The sequence below is a fragment of the Myiozetetes cayanensis genome, unplaced genomic scaffold, assembly GCF_022539395.1.
Source record: "Myiozetetes cayanensis isolate MyiCay16 unplaced genomic scaffold, myiCay2020 scf2-11, whole genome shotgun sequence".
NCBI lineage: Eukaryota > Metazoa > Chordata > Aves > Passeriformes > Tyrannidae > Myiozetetes > Myiozetetes cayanensis.
Window position 1 is genome coordinate 53868069 of NW_026087411.1, and position 17440 is coordinate 53885508.

The 17440-nt window shown below is 38.2% G+C and overlaps 1 protein-coding gene across 4 annotated transcripts in view; it reads left to right on the forward strand.

Annotated features, from left to right (window-relative positions):
* The window catches only part of TULP4 (TUB like protein 4), a 153656-nt gene that overhangs the window by 84874 nt on the left and 51342 nt on the right, over positions 1–17440 (forward strand). For all 4 annotated transcript variants that reach the window (XM_050316197.1, XM_050316195.1, XM_050316196.1 and 1 more), the window contains exons 3-4: positions 12459–12587; positions 12912–13073. In XM_050316197.1, coding sequence (XP_050172154.1) covers positions 12459–12587; positions 12912–13073 — 291 coding nt within the window. The remainder of the gene's footprint in view (positions 1–12458; positions 12588–12911; positions 13074–17440) is intronic.

The window sequence follows — 17440 nt, forward strand, 5'->3', positions numbered from 1 at the left end:
TCATTGTATGGTGGCAGTCAAAGACCTGCTGGCAGTGCTTTTCCTAATACACCCCAGCATACCATTGGCCCTCTTGGCCACAGGGGCACACTGTTGGCTCATGGACAGTTTGTTGTCCACCAGGACCCCCAGGTCCTTCTCCACATAGCTGCTTTCCAGCAGGTTGGTCCCCAGCCTGTGCTGGTGCAGGGGGTTATTCTTCCCCAGGGGCAGGACACTGCACTGGCCTTTGTTGAACTTCAGACAGGTCTTCTCTGCCCATCTCTCCAGCATGTCAAGGCCCTTCTGAAGGGCTGCACAGCCCTCTGGGATATTGGCCATTCCTCTCAGTGAACTTGCAGAGGTGGCACTCTGTCTCTTCATCCAAGTAATTGATCAATAAGTTAAACAATTCTGGGACCAGTATTGAACCTTGGGGTACACCACTAGTGACAGGCCTCCAGTTATACCCTGTGCCACTGATTATGACCCTAACAGTGTATTTTAAACATTTTAAACATTAAATATTCCAGATGCTCATCAACGAGCAAGTGACTTGGGACAGAAAACATCTGCTCATTCTGCCTGCTGAAACTTTCTTAAGGATTTTACTGGGGGAGAAAAGAACAGAAATGTGTGTACTTCTTATTGCTTTTTTCCTCTCATTTTTTGAGTGAAGCAAAGGATAAACTAGACTATAAAAATTAGTTTCCAGTGGTGCAGTTCTTATAAGCTAGCTGGCTCAGGCTCTTGGATTCAGATCAGACAACTTCCATCTCTAGTCTGTGGTTCATGTACTGGCTGGGTTGTTAAAGGCTGAATATTGTTGCTCTTTGCTCTCTGAGAAGCAAGTCAGTTTTAGCTCAGTTCCTTGAAAACTGCTTTCTGCATCACAGGTAATCAATATATTTGTTAATATTTGCTTTAGACAAGGTCAAGTATTGTCCTTAGTGAGATGTATGTTACTTATCACCCTTATCACCAACAAACTGATAGTCTCATGGTGACCTTTATATCCCCTCAGGTGCCCAGGGATTGCATTCTCAACCTGTAGTTCAACCCTCTCAAGTGTGTTTAGCAAATTTTACAGTTCTGTAGAGCTAACCCTACCTGCAAAGCTTCCTTGGCCTGCTTTTCCTTTGTCTTGAAGGCTAAAAGCTCCAAAGACTGTACTTGTTCATAAACTCTGCAGTTCCAACAACATGAGGGTCAATTCTAGTAGAGACTTCTTGATGCCACAGCAGTAAAAAAGAATAGGACAAATTTGTACTTTCTGGGGTTGTTCACTTTGCCTGATGCAGTCCTTCTGTCTGAGTGACTGATTGAATCCCATATTTGTAGCTCCCTTGTATTCTCTGGGAGGTCAAACAAGTAAAATTATTGGTCACTTGGCCACCTGCATCATGGTGTATCTTTTATTTGATGAAGAAATAACAAATGTAGATAAAAACTTCCTACGGGATTTGCTCTGAACACAGTCTGTGTAGAATTGCAGGCCAGCTGAAGCAAGGATGGCATTTTCCAAATCTGCTATTTGGCATTTCTTAGAATATGGCATTTCTTTATCTGGTATTCACATTGTCAGAAGTTTATATCATACAATTTGCAAATTAGGTGGGCCAGTGTGTCTCAAGCCTGAATCAGAGCCTCCATGAGTTAATATATGTATATATACATTTATATGCACACACACACACACAAAGTAATCTTGATAGGTGTCATCTTATTATTCTGGTAGGCTAAGTTGAATGTTTTGCTTGTAAATATTGTGATTTTTAGTTCTTGCTATTGTTAATTTCATTTTTCCTTTTGTCCCTTTCTGTCCTGAGAGGTGTGGGTGCTGAATGGCTGTCCTGCCTTTCCTTCACTACCTGTTTTACTGTTTGCTCCTCCTCTTGCATTGTCTTCCTTCAAAGTAGACACTGTTTAATTTTCCACTTTGTTTTCTATGTCTGTCTCAGCAATTATGCAATCACCTCAATAGCTGTTCTAAATGCCACTAGCTGAAAATCATATAAATGACCCCATTCAGAGGCAGCCAGCAGGTGGGGTGTTCTGATGGTGGCCTTTTGGTGGAAGTTAAACCAGTTGTCCTACTTTTGCAAAGTAATGTGGTGGAATTTCATCAATCTCACAAATTATTAGGGATACTCGGTCTCTGCGAGTCTGACGAAGTCATCCCAGGCAGTCCAATAAAGATTATACAAATGCTTTCTTTTCTCAGCATCTGTGACTAATTTAAAGTCACCAGTATTCCTCAGATGGCCAGAAAGGTTCTACAATTTTGTGTAGGTCAGGCAGAGGTCATATGGTTGGACTTGATGATCAGGATAACGATAGTTGGGTATTTCAGGTAGTGAACTAGTCCCACTTCACCAGTGAAAAGCCCAGCTATACCATCTGTCTCCAATCTACCTTATAACTCAGTTTAATTAGATTAGTGTACAGCTACTATCACCTGGGAGATGTTAATAGATTTGAAGAGCTGATCTGTTCTTCTACTGAAGTTTGCATTATTTTTAGTCCCTTGCATTAAAAAAAACAAAACACCTTAGGGTTGAGGTAATGTAGCTGCTTGAAATAATCACACTTGGACAACACTTTTTGATATTTTCTTTGTGAATTTCAAGATCTTTCCTGTTTACATGGCTGACAAAAATCAAGTTTTTACTGTAGTTTGTAAAGGTTGAGGTTCATCCCCTTGGAGAGGGCTTGCACAAATTTTGTGCTGCAGTCATGTTGCATATGAGACTTGTTCAGTGGACTGTTACGGTGATTTCAGCTAAGCAGGTGCAAGCTATGTTGTAGTCTAACCTGTAAAATCATTGAGAGAGTCATTGGCTGGCTTCTGATTATAAAATCTCCACCACAAGTACTAATGATGATACTCAGAAAACTGGAGTAATGTTACCTAATGGCTATGCTGTATGAGTTTGAATACCCCATGAGCAAAAAAATTATCTGTCACCTTAGTATATTTGATATGGGGAGATTTTCTGTATGTGGTCGTGAGACACCATTATTTTTCTGGCACCTCTCAGAATAGACTCCAGAAAGTGAAGAACTTGTGTTGCCTCCTTCCTCCTGTTAATTAACACAGTTTTATATAACAACATTTTTATTACATTTTTAAGAGTTTTCTTTGAAGTTTCCCAGTAGTGGCAACGTAGATTTTTTTTTTCTTGAATAATATTTTTTGCATGAATATATACATGTAAAATTTTTAAATTATATTTCATTATTATATGAACACTTGTTCAGGAATTTTTAGCCACCAAATTGGGAAGATTGAGTATGAGGGAGAGTGTGTGTGTCATAGTCACTTCACTGGCTTTTTCTAGCAGTTCATTACCCTAGACATATTCCTGAAGAAGATAGCATTTACCAGGTGGGAAGATAGTACAGGAATTCCTAAGTAGCTGTTGTTGAGAAAGCAGAGTAGAGCTAGCTCATTTTAAGTAGGAATGGTTTTCAATAGTGTTTATTGTTATCCTGTCTCCTGTGTTTTGTTTTGTTGGTTTTGTTTTTGTTTTTTTTGGAGGGGGGGGGCAGTGAGGAAGGGATGTTGGGTTTTTTTAAATGTAATTATTTGGTGTTCCATCATTTTGGTTACAATACATGGTTCCAAACTATTTTATCCTTGATTGCATATTTTTAAAAAGAAGAGACACAAGAAAACCATAGGTTCTGCATTCAATATTTCCCTGTATTTTTAACCAGGAAAAAAAGACAGTATTTTAAATCTGTTTTACATTTGGGGTGTTTTGGTTGGGTTTTTTAACCCCTCGAAACTTCTAACAGAGTTGTGCATGGTCTCTGAATTCGTACATTGATGATGCGTAGGTGGATGTCAGTGAGTGTTATTTTTGTTTTTAAAGCATGAGGTTCATTTACAATGAGCTTCTCATACATAGCCCAAAAGTGAATGTAAATGTGGAGGTTTTTGAAATGATCCTGATTTATACCATCTGTAATGTAATTTTGCCAGGTGTTAGTGAAATGAGCACTAGGCTCATGTACTTTTATTTAATGTAGGCTAAATACCAGAGACTTTTAGATCTAGTGCTTTTTTTCTTGTTGGAAAATATTTCACCATAGATGCTCAAACCCAAGGAATTGCCAGCTCTGCAAAGTTATTGCATGTGTCTTACTTTTAACAGGAATGGTGCTCCGCAGTGATTTGCTAGAAAGAGTGGGAACTATATTGTTCTCAGTATTTTCACCTTAAAGCAAAATGGTTGTTCATCTTTAGCTAGAATAGTTGTCTCTCTTTATTATAGTGTTTTTTCTATATGGAAACTAGAATGAAGTGAAGGTACTGTTTTATCCTTTGATCATCCTTACTTACATTCAGTTTTGATTTATTTTCATTTAACTTGGACTTGCCTCTGCATTTGTACGAAGTATGTATGGGCAATTAAACAAAAGTATCTTACAGGAATGTGTGAGTACAGGATGACCATTGATAAGAGACAGTGGTAGTAATGCACACGCTGTAAAGGAATTTCCCTCACTGGAGGTGAGCGTGGCATAACTTTAAAATTATTTTTCTGTGGAAACAACTGTCTTTTCTGTGAAAGAGCTTTTGGGACTTGAGAATCCTTGTGGAAGGAAGGGAGTCAAAAGCACACCATAGACTTTATCGTTGTCACTCTGTTGTCTGCAAAATGGGAAATGAACAGTCCTCCACCCATTCCCCTTATAGGAACATCATAGTGGGCAGATGTCTTGTGCAGATGGGTGATTGAGTTCAAGTCTTCACTTTTTTCATGCCTTGATTATTTTGCTTCAGATTATAACCAACTATTTGCTCTAATAGTCCTTGAAAGAACAGTTAACAAACTTACTCAAATGAGAGCTGGTAGCCAGATACCAACATCTTGTCAACCATGTTAGATTCATATCAACTGTTATTTCTCACATGCAGCTTTCCATTCCAACACCGTTCCGACACCATTCCATTCCTGTCAAATCTTCTGGTGCCCAAACACATTTACTGGATATACTTTGGATAAGCTAATTTCTGTTGGTGGTTGGTTTGGGGTTTTTTTGGTTGTTTCATTCTTGTGGTGGTGGGTTTGGTTTTGGGGTTTTTTTGTTTGTTTGTGGGTTTTTTTTGTTTGTGGGTTGTTTTTTTTAATGTTCCCCACAACTGTGATTCTTTGAAGCCACAACTAAACATGGTGAGTTCAAAGTCTGGTACCTGTGAGTGGTCTTGGGGATGCTTTCCTCTTCTAAAGTAGGGGATAAGATAGCACATTTTGTGTTCTGTTAACATATAAAATGGTTATGTGGCAAATCCTTGGGACTCATAATAGAGTTTGAGAGTGTATTTCTAAAAATGAAGTGTATGATTCAAGGAATGTAAGGACATTTGAAAAGCTTTAGAGCCTTTCAGAGTCCTCATCTTGGCAGTTTAATACAAAGGCATCTAAATGTATCCAGTGAGATGCTGATGGTCTAGGTATTTTTAAGACCACAACTTCCTCCCATTAAAGGCATTCCTTCCTCAAAGTAGCTAAAAAACCCAAACTTTTGTTGCCAATGCCTATTTGCCAAAATCATTGCCTCAAGCTTTTAAAGGTCAGACTGTCTTCCACTGGGGTTCGATGCTAACGATATGATACCTTTCAAAAATAGGTATATGTGGTGGTTTGGATGCCAACCCCAAGATACCTTTTCAAAATAGGCATGAGTGGCATACAGTTGCAAAGCAAATAAACAAAACTTGCTGGGGAGCATCAACATTCTTCCCAGTGGGTGAGCAACCACACTGTTACTTGCAGGGCGTACCAGCCACTCACACGTAGAGTGAATGAGTGCTGGGTGAATGGATGCCTTCTCTGTGCTTACTCAGAGGGTTATTGCTGGTGAACTGCATTGCTCCTACCTGACCATTCCTCTTTCTGCAGCCGCACAGGTGATCTGAGTCTTTGTCAGCCCGGTGTGTGCTCTGAGCGTTATGAGAACAAATGCCAAAGATAAAGGAGGAAAAAATCAGAGCAGGTATTCAACAAAATGGCACAGAGCTTCTGATGTATGCCTACACTGTACTTAACTTCAGAGCCTTACCTGAGGTTTCTGAGTTAGGAATGTATTTGCTTTGGAATCGGTTTTCATGTGAAGGCCACAGAGAAGTCTGTGGTCAGGAGAAGGTACAGAGTTCGGCCTGGACCTTTCATCTTCATTCAGCACCTTATTGCTGGTCCAGCCTTGCCTCTGGTTTCAGTTAGTGCAAAGTTAGGTCCCCAGGTGACATGCTTAGCTTATTGATAACGTTATACCATGAAATCAGATTGTCAGTTTTAAAAAAACAAACAAAAAAAGCTGTTCAGATTTAGTCCTTAAATGCTGTGGTTTTTGTATTTCTTTATTTTTACAATACAAGAACATTGTTATATTTATTTAAATATTATTTGCAAAAATTGAAACTCCTTTTCAAAGAGCAGAATGAGCAAGGTGACAGCAGCTGGCAGACTAATACACTTTTTTCAATGAAAATGTAGGATCCTGGGATCCTACACAATGGCAGTGTGCAGCTCTGTGGATGGCAGCAGCCAAACCCCCAGGGGCTGTGAGCAGCTGCTGTGCCCTCAGTGCACATCACCACAGACCACAGCTTCTCATGTGGCAGGGGTAAGGGGTATTAAATGGCATCCGTCCCTGAGATATCTGGAGACTACTCCAGTTCTTCTAGAGGAAAACTCATGTTTTTATTATTTAGGCTAAAGAAACACAAAGAATTTGGGATGGTGTCTTCTGTGTCCCAGAACTCATTTGCCATTCATTTACCCACTGTGTGACCTGCAGCCCCTATTGTGAATTGGCAGTTTTTCTCAAGAACTGTAAACACTATTATAAATTTGCCATTCTTTAGCTGCAGCACAATGTTTGTTATTAATAGTAGTAGTAATAACTCCATGATGGGTATCATACCTTGGAAAGTGACAGCTCCATATGCAAATGAAGCACTTCCACCCAGGTGTAATGTCGCTGGAAACAAAAAGTCAAAGCTCTGCAGGTGTGGGAGAGATAGGGAGTGTATCATTAGAGAATGCAATATAAGACAGGGAGGATAGAAAACATGGGTGATGCCAACTAGCTGTCTACCACATCTGCTTTTTTTTTGTCTAGGGTTATTAGGAGGAAAAATATTTGTGTGATACTCTTTGCGTGATTGAATTAGTTTGAATGGAGAGAATTATCTTGACGTTGTCATGGCAAGAAATGAAGGTCGTAAGTGAAGGTGAAAGTAAGAACAATTGCAAACAGTCTGTTTGCAGAATGAGAAATTAGGAGAGAGAGAACTTAAATAACCTTTATACTAATACTTGAGACAGTTAAACATATCATTGAACTAAACATATGCAGAACCATTTAGAACCAAATATTGGTTATAGATGAAGTATAATGAGAAGCAACAACTCATTAGCTACAACCCTACTGCTTCTTCTGGGCACCTGTTGTAACTTTCAAATTATATTCTAGTTATAAAAATCCACTTCAGTTAACTAACTTCAGTTATTTAACTAACAAATGTGCAAAGTTGGCACAGGTTCCTTCAAGGATTTAGTAGGGATGTGTATTCATGCACATGGCCATGTTATATGTATGTAATGTGTATACCCATTATACATGTATATACGTATATCTGTATCTCTCTGTATTATGAAGAGAGAGGCACTGAACTGTAGTAGCATGTAAAAGTGGTTATTGTTTTCTCTGGTTCTTGTACTTCTATGTTTCATTTTTGTTCCCCACTGTATATTCATCCTTTTTCTTTGATAGATATATATAAACATTCCTTCAACTCTGTGGCTGTTAATAAACCATAGCATTTACCAGTATGTTGCATGTAGTATATGCACACATTTTTCTATACCTGTAACCATGAGTGAAGGTCAATCTACTTACTGGGGAATTGCATAATACAACTGCTTGATAAAGCAAATAGGTGATACTCAGTGATTTTAGGTAGATTGTCCGGTTCCTTTTGCCAATGCTTTCTCTCAACCCTTATGTGTTCCTTTAAAAGCCTAAGCGCTTGCCTACAAGCGCAGGATTGAAAGGTACCTTCAGATGGACTGAGTTCTTTACTCTGACAGTGTAGGCAATAGACTAAGCTCCTTTATTATTGTGTCCTAGGAACAGTTAGGCCTTTCGCTGTTGCTGCTTGGAACACAGAATTATTTCAGGACTTTCAATAGCACTAGAAATGTAGTATGATTTCTTTGGGGGGAAAGGTCAGCAATTCCATATGCTCAGTGGAGTTATAATGCATCACATCGTGTGCATCCTATAAAAATGTCTACTTTACTAGTCATTTCAGAAATGCTGCTGCCACATAAAGGAGTGTGGCCCTCTAGGTGTAGCAAATTGTGCTGTAATCAAATATTGGCATCAGGTATTCTCTACTCAGTTGCTGTGATAGTCCATCTGCAAGCACATCTCCACAGTGTGTGTGAAAATGAATGATGGAGAAGACCTTTATCTTTAGAGCATATGCCTGCTCCCCAGTAAAATGGATGGAGGATCAGAGATTTGAATAAATGAGTCACTGTGACTCACTTCAGTGTGTCTGTAATAAAATCTATCTAAATTTGGTAAGGAACTCTAGGAACTAATTGCCCTAGTTACTTACCCATTTTATTTTTTTGTAGGTGTTTGTCCCTTGATTTTATAGCAATTATGTACTATATGTACAGAAGTAAGATTTCAGTAATGACTGTTATGTGGCGTTGTAGATTAAGGGCTTCTGCTCTTCGAAGATTGATTGGTATCATATTTTCTATCATCTCCTTCAAAAACTACAATGAAATTAAGAATAACAAAAGCTCTCAGAATGCATTGGATTTTGGCAGGTTTGTGTTGTGTTAGAAAATGTGAAAGAAATTAATGAAAGTTTCAATAGCATGTAATAAGTTTAGATTATCAAACCTGACTTCGGGTTGGGAAGAGGTCATGTTTACTATAAATCACATATTTACTACTCCAAAAATTGCAGTTACTCAAAATTTCTGGTCTAAAATCTTAATAGATAGTAATAGTGTTAGCAACATTAAAGTATGCCATTAGGTCTTGGGTAGAGTTTCTAGCACGTTTAGGATTAATTAAATTTAATTTCTGAAAATCACTGGCAATTAAAACAGAGATATATTGAAGATCCTGAATGCTGCACTTCTGAAACAAATTGTTCACCACGATTTCTTGTATACAAAGGAGCTCAAAGAAAACATAAGACTGACTCAAAAGCTCATTGAACTTAATGGACAGCATCCTTTTTGAGGGCGTTATGTTGGCCTTCATATTGTACTTAATGTATTAGGCCAGGAGTTCCTTGAAATTTTATTCATGGGAGATCATATCCTGTATGAGAAAGCAGTTTAGAAACTGATTAACATCTGTGATACATTTTTTCCAAGAGTAGAATGAACACAATTTTCAATTCTTATAGAATTTTAAAAAATCCACAGCCAGGCAACAAACAAAAATAAAAATAATTAGACAGTGTAAGAAGGCTGTGTGGACCGCAAATTGTCCACAGACAACCTACTTTTGTGCACCAGCATTCTTAACTCCTTTGAATACAAGATACAACAGTTCAGTTCTTCAGTACCTGTGTGAAGATGTTAAGTAGGAAGCAGAGACCATAAAGACAGAAGTAAAAATGGGTCCTCTGTGAGTTGAAGCTGTTAGTGGAAGTAATGATATCTTTGCATTTATGGGTTAGCAGTAAAATTCCTCTTTGCAGAGGGGTAATTCCAGCTTATGCTTTATTTAAGTGTGCTATCAATGGGACATGTTTTCATATGCTTTACATTTTAGCCAACATAAAAGTCAAAAGGCAATCCTTCCTTTCTTTATCTCTTCTTCAGTATGCCAAGTGTCTAAAATGAAACTGGAAATACTCAAAGCAGTTGTGGACTCCGCACCTGTACTCAGATGTTAAATATAAAGTATGGCAGCATCTTTAAATTGACCTCATAAAATTATAACATTTGCTCTGTGTTTAAAGGAGTTGAATTTTCAAATTACAAATTTGCTTCCTTATGAGACTGTTATCAGAAACCATATAAAATCATTGTCTCACATTTCTGATTATAAAACAGTAAGTTTATTTTGGAAGTTACTAATTTGTATCTAATTGTAATAGAGGGAGGCTATAGCTAATATTTACTTTCAAATGTACCCTTGAATGCTTTATCAAGTCTAAACAAAAGATAGGTTGTACAGAACTTGAATAACAATTTTCAAGTTTTAACAGAATTCCTATTTAAAATAGAAAAGCAATAAACTGTAACAAAGTAACTGTTGTCACTTTACCCATAATTCCTATTACTACATCAACTGGTATGTCTAATCTGTAAAATTGTATGCTCATCTCTGTTTTGTGTGGTGATTTTAAGGTGTTAGCTAAAAATTTCAATGGTCTTAGCTAAAAAACCCATGGTACTTGAAAAATTAGTTTTCTTTTTGTTCCTATATTTTGTCTTGCAATTCATTCTGTATGATCTATGAAATATCCAATGTGAGCAGTGCCTAAGCATTTAAAGGTCTGGTTTTTAGCAGTGGTAAGTGCCTTCCACTCATTAATAGTCATCATTAGCCTTGGCAGCTCCCGGCCTTTAAAGAAAATTTTTCAGTGTTATCCTTGGGTTTTTCTTCACTTCTTTCATATAAATGAATACTGTTAGGCATTTCTGGCAAGTACAGTTATGCCACTGTTGCATTTTGCCTCAGGGTGGATGAAATTATGGCTTTTTGCAAAGGATTTACACCAAAAAGAAAACAAAATTTCAATAAATCTGTGCTATTCTTATTTAGATGGAAGGGACAGAGCAAAACCTCCAGCAAAGTACATCTGCTTGCATTGCTATGATGGAGTATTTTATTTATTGCCCTTCCAATAAAATAATATTTTTAAAAGCTCTGTGTGATACAGTCTGTCTAGGGGCATGGTGTAATCTGCCCGACTGGAAATGGTACTGGTGGCTTAGAGTGCAGCTGCAAGGTTATAGTCAAGTAGAGGCAAGTGTTTTTCTGCAAAATCTCAAATGGGATTCTTCTAAGCTGCATAACAACAGAGAGGTGATTTGTCATACTTGCTTCTCCCCATAATCTTTGCATATGAACAAAAAAAATACTTTTCTTGTGATTATTTAACCATTCAGGGGTTGATGCTTCAGGCTGGTGAGTTCCACTGATAGGCACGTTCTGAAGTTCTGACCCTCTGAATAAGTGTAGCACTCACTAAAAAGTGTAAGATAATCCTTGAGCTGCCAAGTTTAGATTTTATGTATATGTGTGTATTATATCCTAATTCTGAAAGCGGCTGCTAGTTTTGTTGTGAAGCATAAAGAGTCTCTCTACTAGAGCTCATCTTGGGACTGGGAACTTTAGGAAGATCAGTCCTTCTCTGTAAACAGCAAAATATATTTCAGGAAAATCTTACCTGTCTCTTTTAGGTGATTAATTATCTGTATAGTTTTATGAAAAAGTGTCATTAGATCTGGATGCTTATTAAGTAGTTAACACTACTGATTGAGTATTTAATATATGTTTACTTTATTTGCATACACTGTGTCTCAGTAAAATAGCTTGGGGGGAATTTACTTGTGTATGAATGTAAGCATCCCATATATATCCACATATTTTTGAAATGTAACTAATTTTGGGAAAAAAGTTTTTAAGAAAAAGTCACTAACAGAAGGTAAATGGTTTTACTGCTAATTTTGCTTCAGGCACTGGGATGACATGCTTTTTTCTGGTTTATACTGAGGTCTCAAGAGATACTGTATTTGTTAAATTGATATTAATTAAAAATGAGAGAGCAATTTGGTAGGTTTAGACTTGATTAGATTCTCCAGAAAAGCTGAGATAGCTCTAATGCAGAGAGAAGAGCCTAAAGCTGCTTTGTATTCCTTCTTCATGCAGCACCAAAGCAACTTTCCTATGAAATTTCTATTTTTTAATAATGTGGGACTCTCAGGGTTGTTTTTTTTTTTTAATATATGTATTCAATAGGAGTATTTAAATTCGCTCTGATACCGGTGCATGCAACTTCATTTGAAGTCACCAAGAGGCGATGATTTGACGTAGGGTCTGACAGTCTCTGAGATTACAGTGAGGGTGAATAATTTGAAGGAGTGTTGGATGGTCTGTGCAGAGCCTCCTGTTTGCTGCTTCTGTAATGGAGTGCTGCGTTCCAGTGTACAGTATGATTTTATTGGAAGCGTGCCGTGCCTTCCAAAAAGGTCTGACGGTGAGAGATTGTGCATTTCCTGACAACCATGACAAAACGATTCCAGCTGTTCTTGAGAGGCGCCTAGTGCTGTTGCTGAAAATTGCTATTTTCTACATCTTTAGGATTTAAATGTGATGATGTTTATTTGGTGGTATTGTTTAACTGGTTCTTGTTAAATAGCTGTTAGCACAACATGCAGTTTGGGTAATGCTGTTTTTGTTTGCAATCTTCTAAGGTTGTGCTGGTGAGATGGAACGAACCATTCCAGAAATTAGCAACCTGCGATGCAGATGGAGGAATATTTGTTTGGATACAATACGAAGGCAGATGGTCTGTGGAGCTTGTGAATGACCGTGGGGCACAGGTTGGTATGCATGTTTTCTCTGCAGTCAAGGGTGAAGTTCTTTGATGCAGTTCTTTGCATCCCGAGAGGCAAAATGAAGAGGACAATCAGTGGTGATTTATACCTTCCAAAAAGCACAGGAGAAAACGAAACATTTCTTTGTTGAAGAGAACATGCAAGAATTGTCACAAAAGCACAATTGCTTTCTCTAATAGACATGACATCATAGCTACAGCTGGGTTAATAGTTGCCCTGTCTAGTTCTGTGCAGTGTTACCTTTTATTAAAACAACAGAATATTCCTACATGGCCCATATATCTATTTTCTTGTCTTTGATATGTTAAGGTAAGCGACTTTACATGGAGCCATGATGGGACTCAAGCACTTATCTCCTATAGAGATGGATTTGTGCTGGTCGGTTCAGTCAGTGGACAAAGACACTGGTCTTCAGAAATAAACTTGGAGAGTCAGATCACGTGTGGAATATGGACTCCAGATGACCAACAGGTAATGACATTTAGAGGTGTCAGTTGGGTTGCATTGATATGTTATAGACTGCACCTTTTAAAAAGTTGTTAAGTAAAATGGTCACTTGTTAAGATCAGTTTCGCTCAAAACTGCTGCTTCCACTGATAATGAAAATTTAATTCATCCTGTTGTTCTCATTAGGCAAATATGATAATGTACCAAGTCAACGATCATCACTTGTCACTCTGATTCACACACAGACTTACTCAGTTAGTTTTTGGAGACAGGAATCTGTAACTGTACCTTTAATTTGTTGATACAGGTATCTTGAAAATGCGTTTGAGCAGAGGTACAACCTGGACTATTAAACATCTGACTGGTCATTTCTGTGTAGATCTGTCCAGTCTGCACTTGCAGCAAAAGCAGTTCCAGCTGCAGATATAGTTCTGTTTTGCCTTCATATAAGCAAATGGACCCAATTAATTGAGTGTCGAAGAGATGTCTCAACATTATGCAAACAACATAATTTAAAAGAAGGCCATTTTTCCAATCATTGAGTTAAAATCTTTTGCTGAGCGTTGAAAAAGCAGGTTTAAAAAAAAATATTCTTTACTATCTTTCTAAAGAATTGTATGATTTATAGCGTGGCTTGAGCTAGGCCACTGGTTTCATCTGCAGAATTTACAATGGCCCCTTGCCATTCACTACTGAGCTTACTGGATTGGTCTTCCCTTCCACATGCTTGCTGTCATTATGGCTCTGTGTGTGTCTGTATAATACAGTGCTGAAAGAAATGATGGGCATAGAATAGTGCAAAGAGAAACTCTGTTATGATCACAACTGGATTGTTTTCCTTCCTTCATTTCACACCTTTATGATAAGATGCTGGTTCAAGACTCAAGGTACCACTGAATTTAGAATACTATAAATTCATCCAAGATAGAGTTATTTTGGGAATTTCTAGTGGAATATGATAGCACTAATAATATTCATTTTTGCAGCAGCATCTAATAATTTTAGAGGGCTTTGGAAAGAATAATGAATTAATTATTGCAATACTGCTTTTTAAAGTCAGTGAGTCTAACTGCCTCTTTTTGAATCTGGGGAAATGTAAATCTTGACAATGAATAATTTACTTGAGATCAAGAGGAAGGGACAAGCAGCAAAAGTAGGAGACTAAGATCTAATAGCTCTCAGTCCTGTGTTTTCGATGTGAAGCTGCCCCATTTGTGTGATGCTCAGTTATTGCTACTGTATTTGGAAATATCTTCATTTGAGTGTTTAATTTGGAGTGGCTGACTGCCTTTAATTCAATTTAGCCAATATGTTTGTACTTTCTAATCTGGATGCTCCATAAGTGGTTGTTCCAGGAAACAAACACTTGTTTAGCATCCAGATAAATGCTTTTGAACATAATGGCTAATTCCAACTATGTGAAAATCACTTGCTTGACTTATAGACTCTGCTGCTGACAAACACACTGAAATAGAGACCCAAGCCAGCCACAAGTTTGATGTTGCTCTGCACAGCTCTCCTAGCTATGTGGTTTGCAGGGGATTTCATGTTAAGTGATGATTTTTCTTTGTACTGTTCTCTGGAGCTGGTGGAAAGAAGCACTCTTCTAAAATATATTTAGATGTATTTGTCTCTGGAGGCACAAGGAGATATGAATCACAGAGGTACTAGGCAAGAGACTATGCTCAGTTCAAACTAAAAATAGCAAACTAGGGGGAAGGACATTGCATATATTACACACAATAAGTGTGTATGGAAATTAATACCCCTACTAGCTTATTTCTTTACTTAATTTCTCTCCTGATTTGAATCTGTGCAAATGAGAACAAAATATCACTCTGGTCTAGAATAGCTTCAGCATCTTCTCTCTTGCTTAATGTAGTCTACTCATCAGTGGAGTGAGTGAAAGATAAATGTCAACATTTAAATTTGTATTTTCCTACTGTTCTTTTTGTCACCGCTCTGGCACCCTGAAGGTTGCTAATGAATGTATTCCTGGAAAACATTCCATAGTCCCATGAGTTCAACACAATTATCTTTGAAAGTTAAATTTCCAAGGGGATTGTATTGTTCAGTAGCAATTTTCTGTTGTCCTGTTAAAAAATTGTACATTATCAGTATGTTTGTTCACCTCATCTTTCAGTTCTCTTAACTTCCTTCTTCACTCCTTTCTGCATGCATCCTCCTGTTTTCTCCTATCTCCTCCATTTTTTCTCCTATCTGTCTATTCAGCACCAGTAGACTGTCACCTCTGTCACTCCTCACTACAGCTCTGTGGCAGCTCTGCAAGAGGAGGATAATTTCCTACCTCCATCTTTCTGTTGGAGGCAAGAAATGGTTGGATACTGCAGTATTGCCAACCATCGTCTTGTTTGACAGAGTGTGTGTGGCCTCTGGGTTTGTGTCCTTGCTGTTGACACAGGCTTGAAGAAAAGCACCTGTGAGGTAGTGGCTAATGTCACCTGTAGATGAAACTCCGTAGTTAACGCTTTCTCAAGTATTTTGAAAGCACAGAGATAGAATGAGAGCTATAGAGGTGAGCAGGATGGAGTACAGTCCTGCTGAAATTGAGCATATAATTATATCTTTTAACTTATTTGGTACGTACTCTGCCCTGATTAAGTTATTGGCTGATTTTATTAGTACTAGATGAAACTGTTCTGCGTTTTCTTTTAGGAAGAGAGTGGTATCATTCTTGTGACTCTGTTTTTTTCAGGATTTCTCCTTGCCTTTTGGGGACAAACTTACTGTGAGTCATATGGGTGACTGCAGTGTTTTTTCTCTCCATCACGTGTCTCAGATGAACTTCTCGTTAGGGTCGTCGGCAGAATTCTGCTGTGGTTCATATCTAGTACATTTGAAATGAAAAGTAAATTTGAAATATCAGAAAATGCTCTGCCCTGTGTTGAGACACTTCTGTGGTGTCACACCACACTTGTTTTGGGAAGAGGGAGTGTACATACTGTGATGGTTTGGACTTGGCTCCTTGCCAAATGCCCAAAGACTCAGTAGCAGCTCCCCCTTTCTTCTCCCTTCTTCTCCCAGAGTAAAGGAAAAAAAACTATGTAAATTGAAGAACCCGAAAATTCAGCTAGTTATATAAAAAAATATGTATTTGATGTATATTACAGTAAGATGTTATGTACACAGCAAAAAGGAATTCAAACACCCTCCGAAGGGATAGGGGTGTTTGAAAGGGGAAAGGGGAATAAAAGGGAACAAACAAGGGACACCAAGCAGATATACGCAATCAAACCCGAGAATTAGTAAAATAACTAGTAAAACTAATCTCACCACGTCTCTTAGAAAAAAAGCAGGATTGGTACACACGGCCAGCACTTTGCTATCCTCCACGTGGCAGGCCAGCGGTCGCTGCAGGCCTCAGCCTTAGATAAGCAAGACTAACGCAAGGACCTACTGTTCCCGTATCCTGCTGGAAGAGAAGAGAGTAGAGGCCTCTCTTCCCTTCTTATTTATACCCCAATTTACGTAAAAATCGTATGGAATACTGGGAACACGGCCTCTTCCTTGGTTACAAACTGGTAACCAAGGAAGGCCTAGATTAAAACCACCACCCATACCAAGAAGATTGAATGACTTCTAAGTGAGAAAAACTTGACTTTTGTCTAGGCAAAGGGTTTATTTATAATTATAGAAGCAATGTCAGTAAAGAATTGAGGATGTTTCCTAAGCACACAAATTATATGAAACATTTTTCCAGTGCTTTGTCTTGCTTTCTTTGTGTTTGCTCAGCTCCTAGTGACATTTTTTAATCTATCAACTTCTACTGCCCTTGGGACACATCGTCCCTCTCCTTTGCACAGATTTTACCCATTAAAGAAACAATCTCTCTTCATGATGGAGAAAATCACAGTGTCAGAGAACTGAGTGAGAACTGTAGAGGGGTCTAATTATCATTTTGCTTATAGCAACGTGGTGTAACTGCTTGGACTTCCCTGGGGTTGTTTCTGTTGCTGATTGTGTGTGTGAGAAGGGAACCAGAAGGAAATCACTCTCCAATAGAGGAAAGCTCTGATGAAAATTAATATATTTTAATTCATGGTTATCCCAAGAGGTGCTAGTAATCCATATTTCTTCCTTTGCATCTCTGCTAGGATAAATTATTAGACTTTTCCAGCAACTGTTGGAAGTGCCTATTTCTATTTCTCCCCCCTCCCCTTTTCCAGCTGTAAGTTTTTCTTCGTGGAAATTCCGGGACTGGCCAGTATTCTCTGTGGTAGGACATGACAGACTACAGGTATATGTGAACTTTACCAGCTTTTCCTCCTGTTTTCTTTGAAAACAGATATACAAGCAGTTAGCCAATTTGATTTGCATCCTGCTGGGTACACTGTTGAATGTGGCCCTGTTGCAGTGCAACATGCATTAGT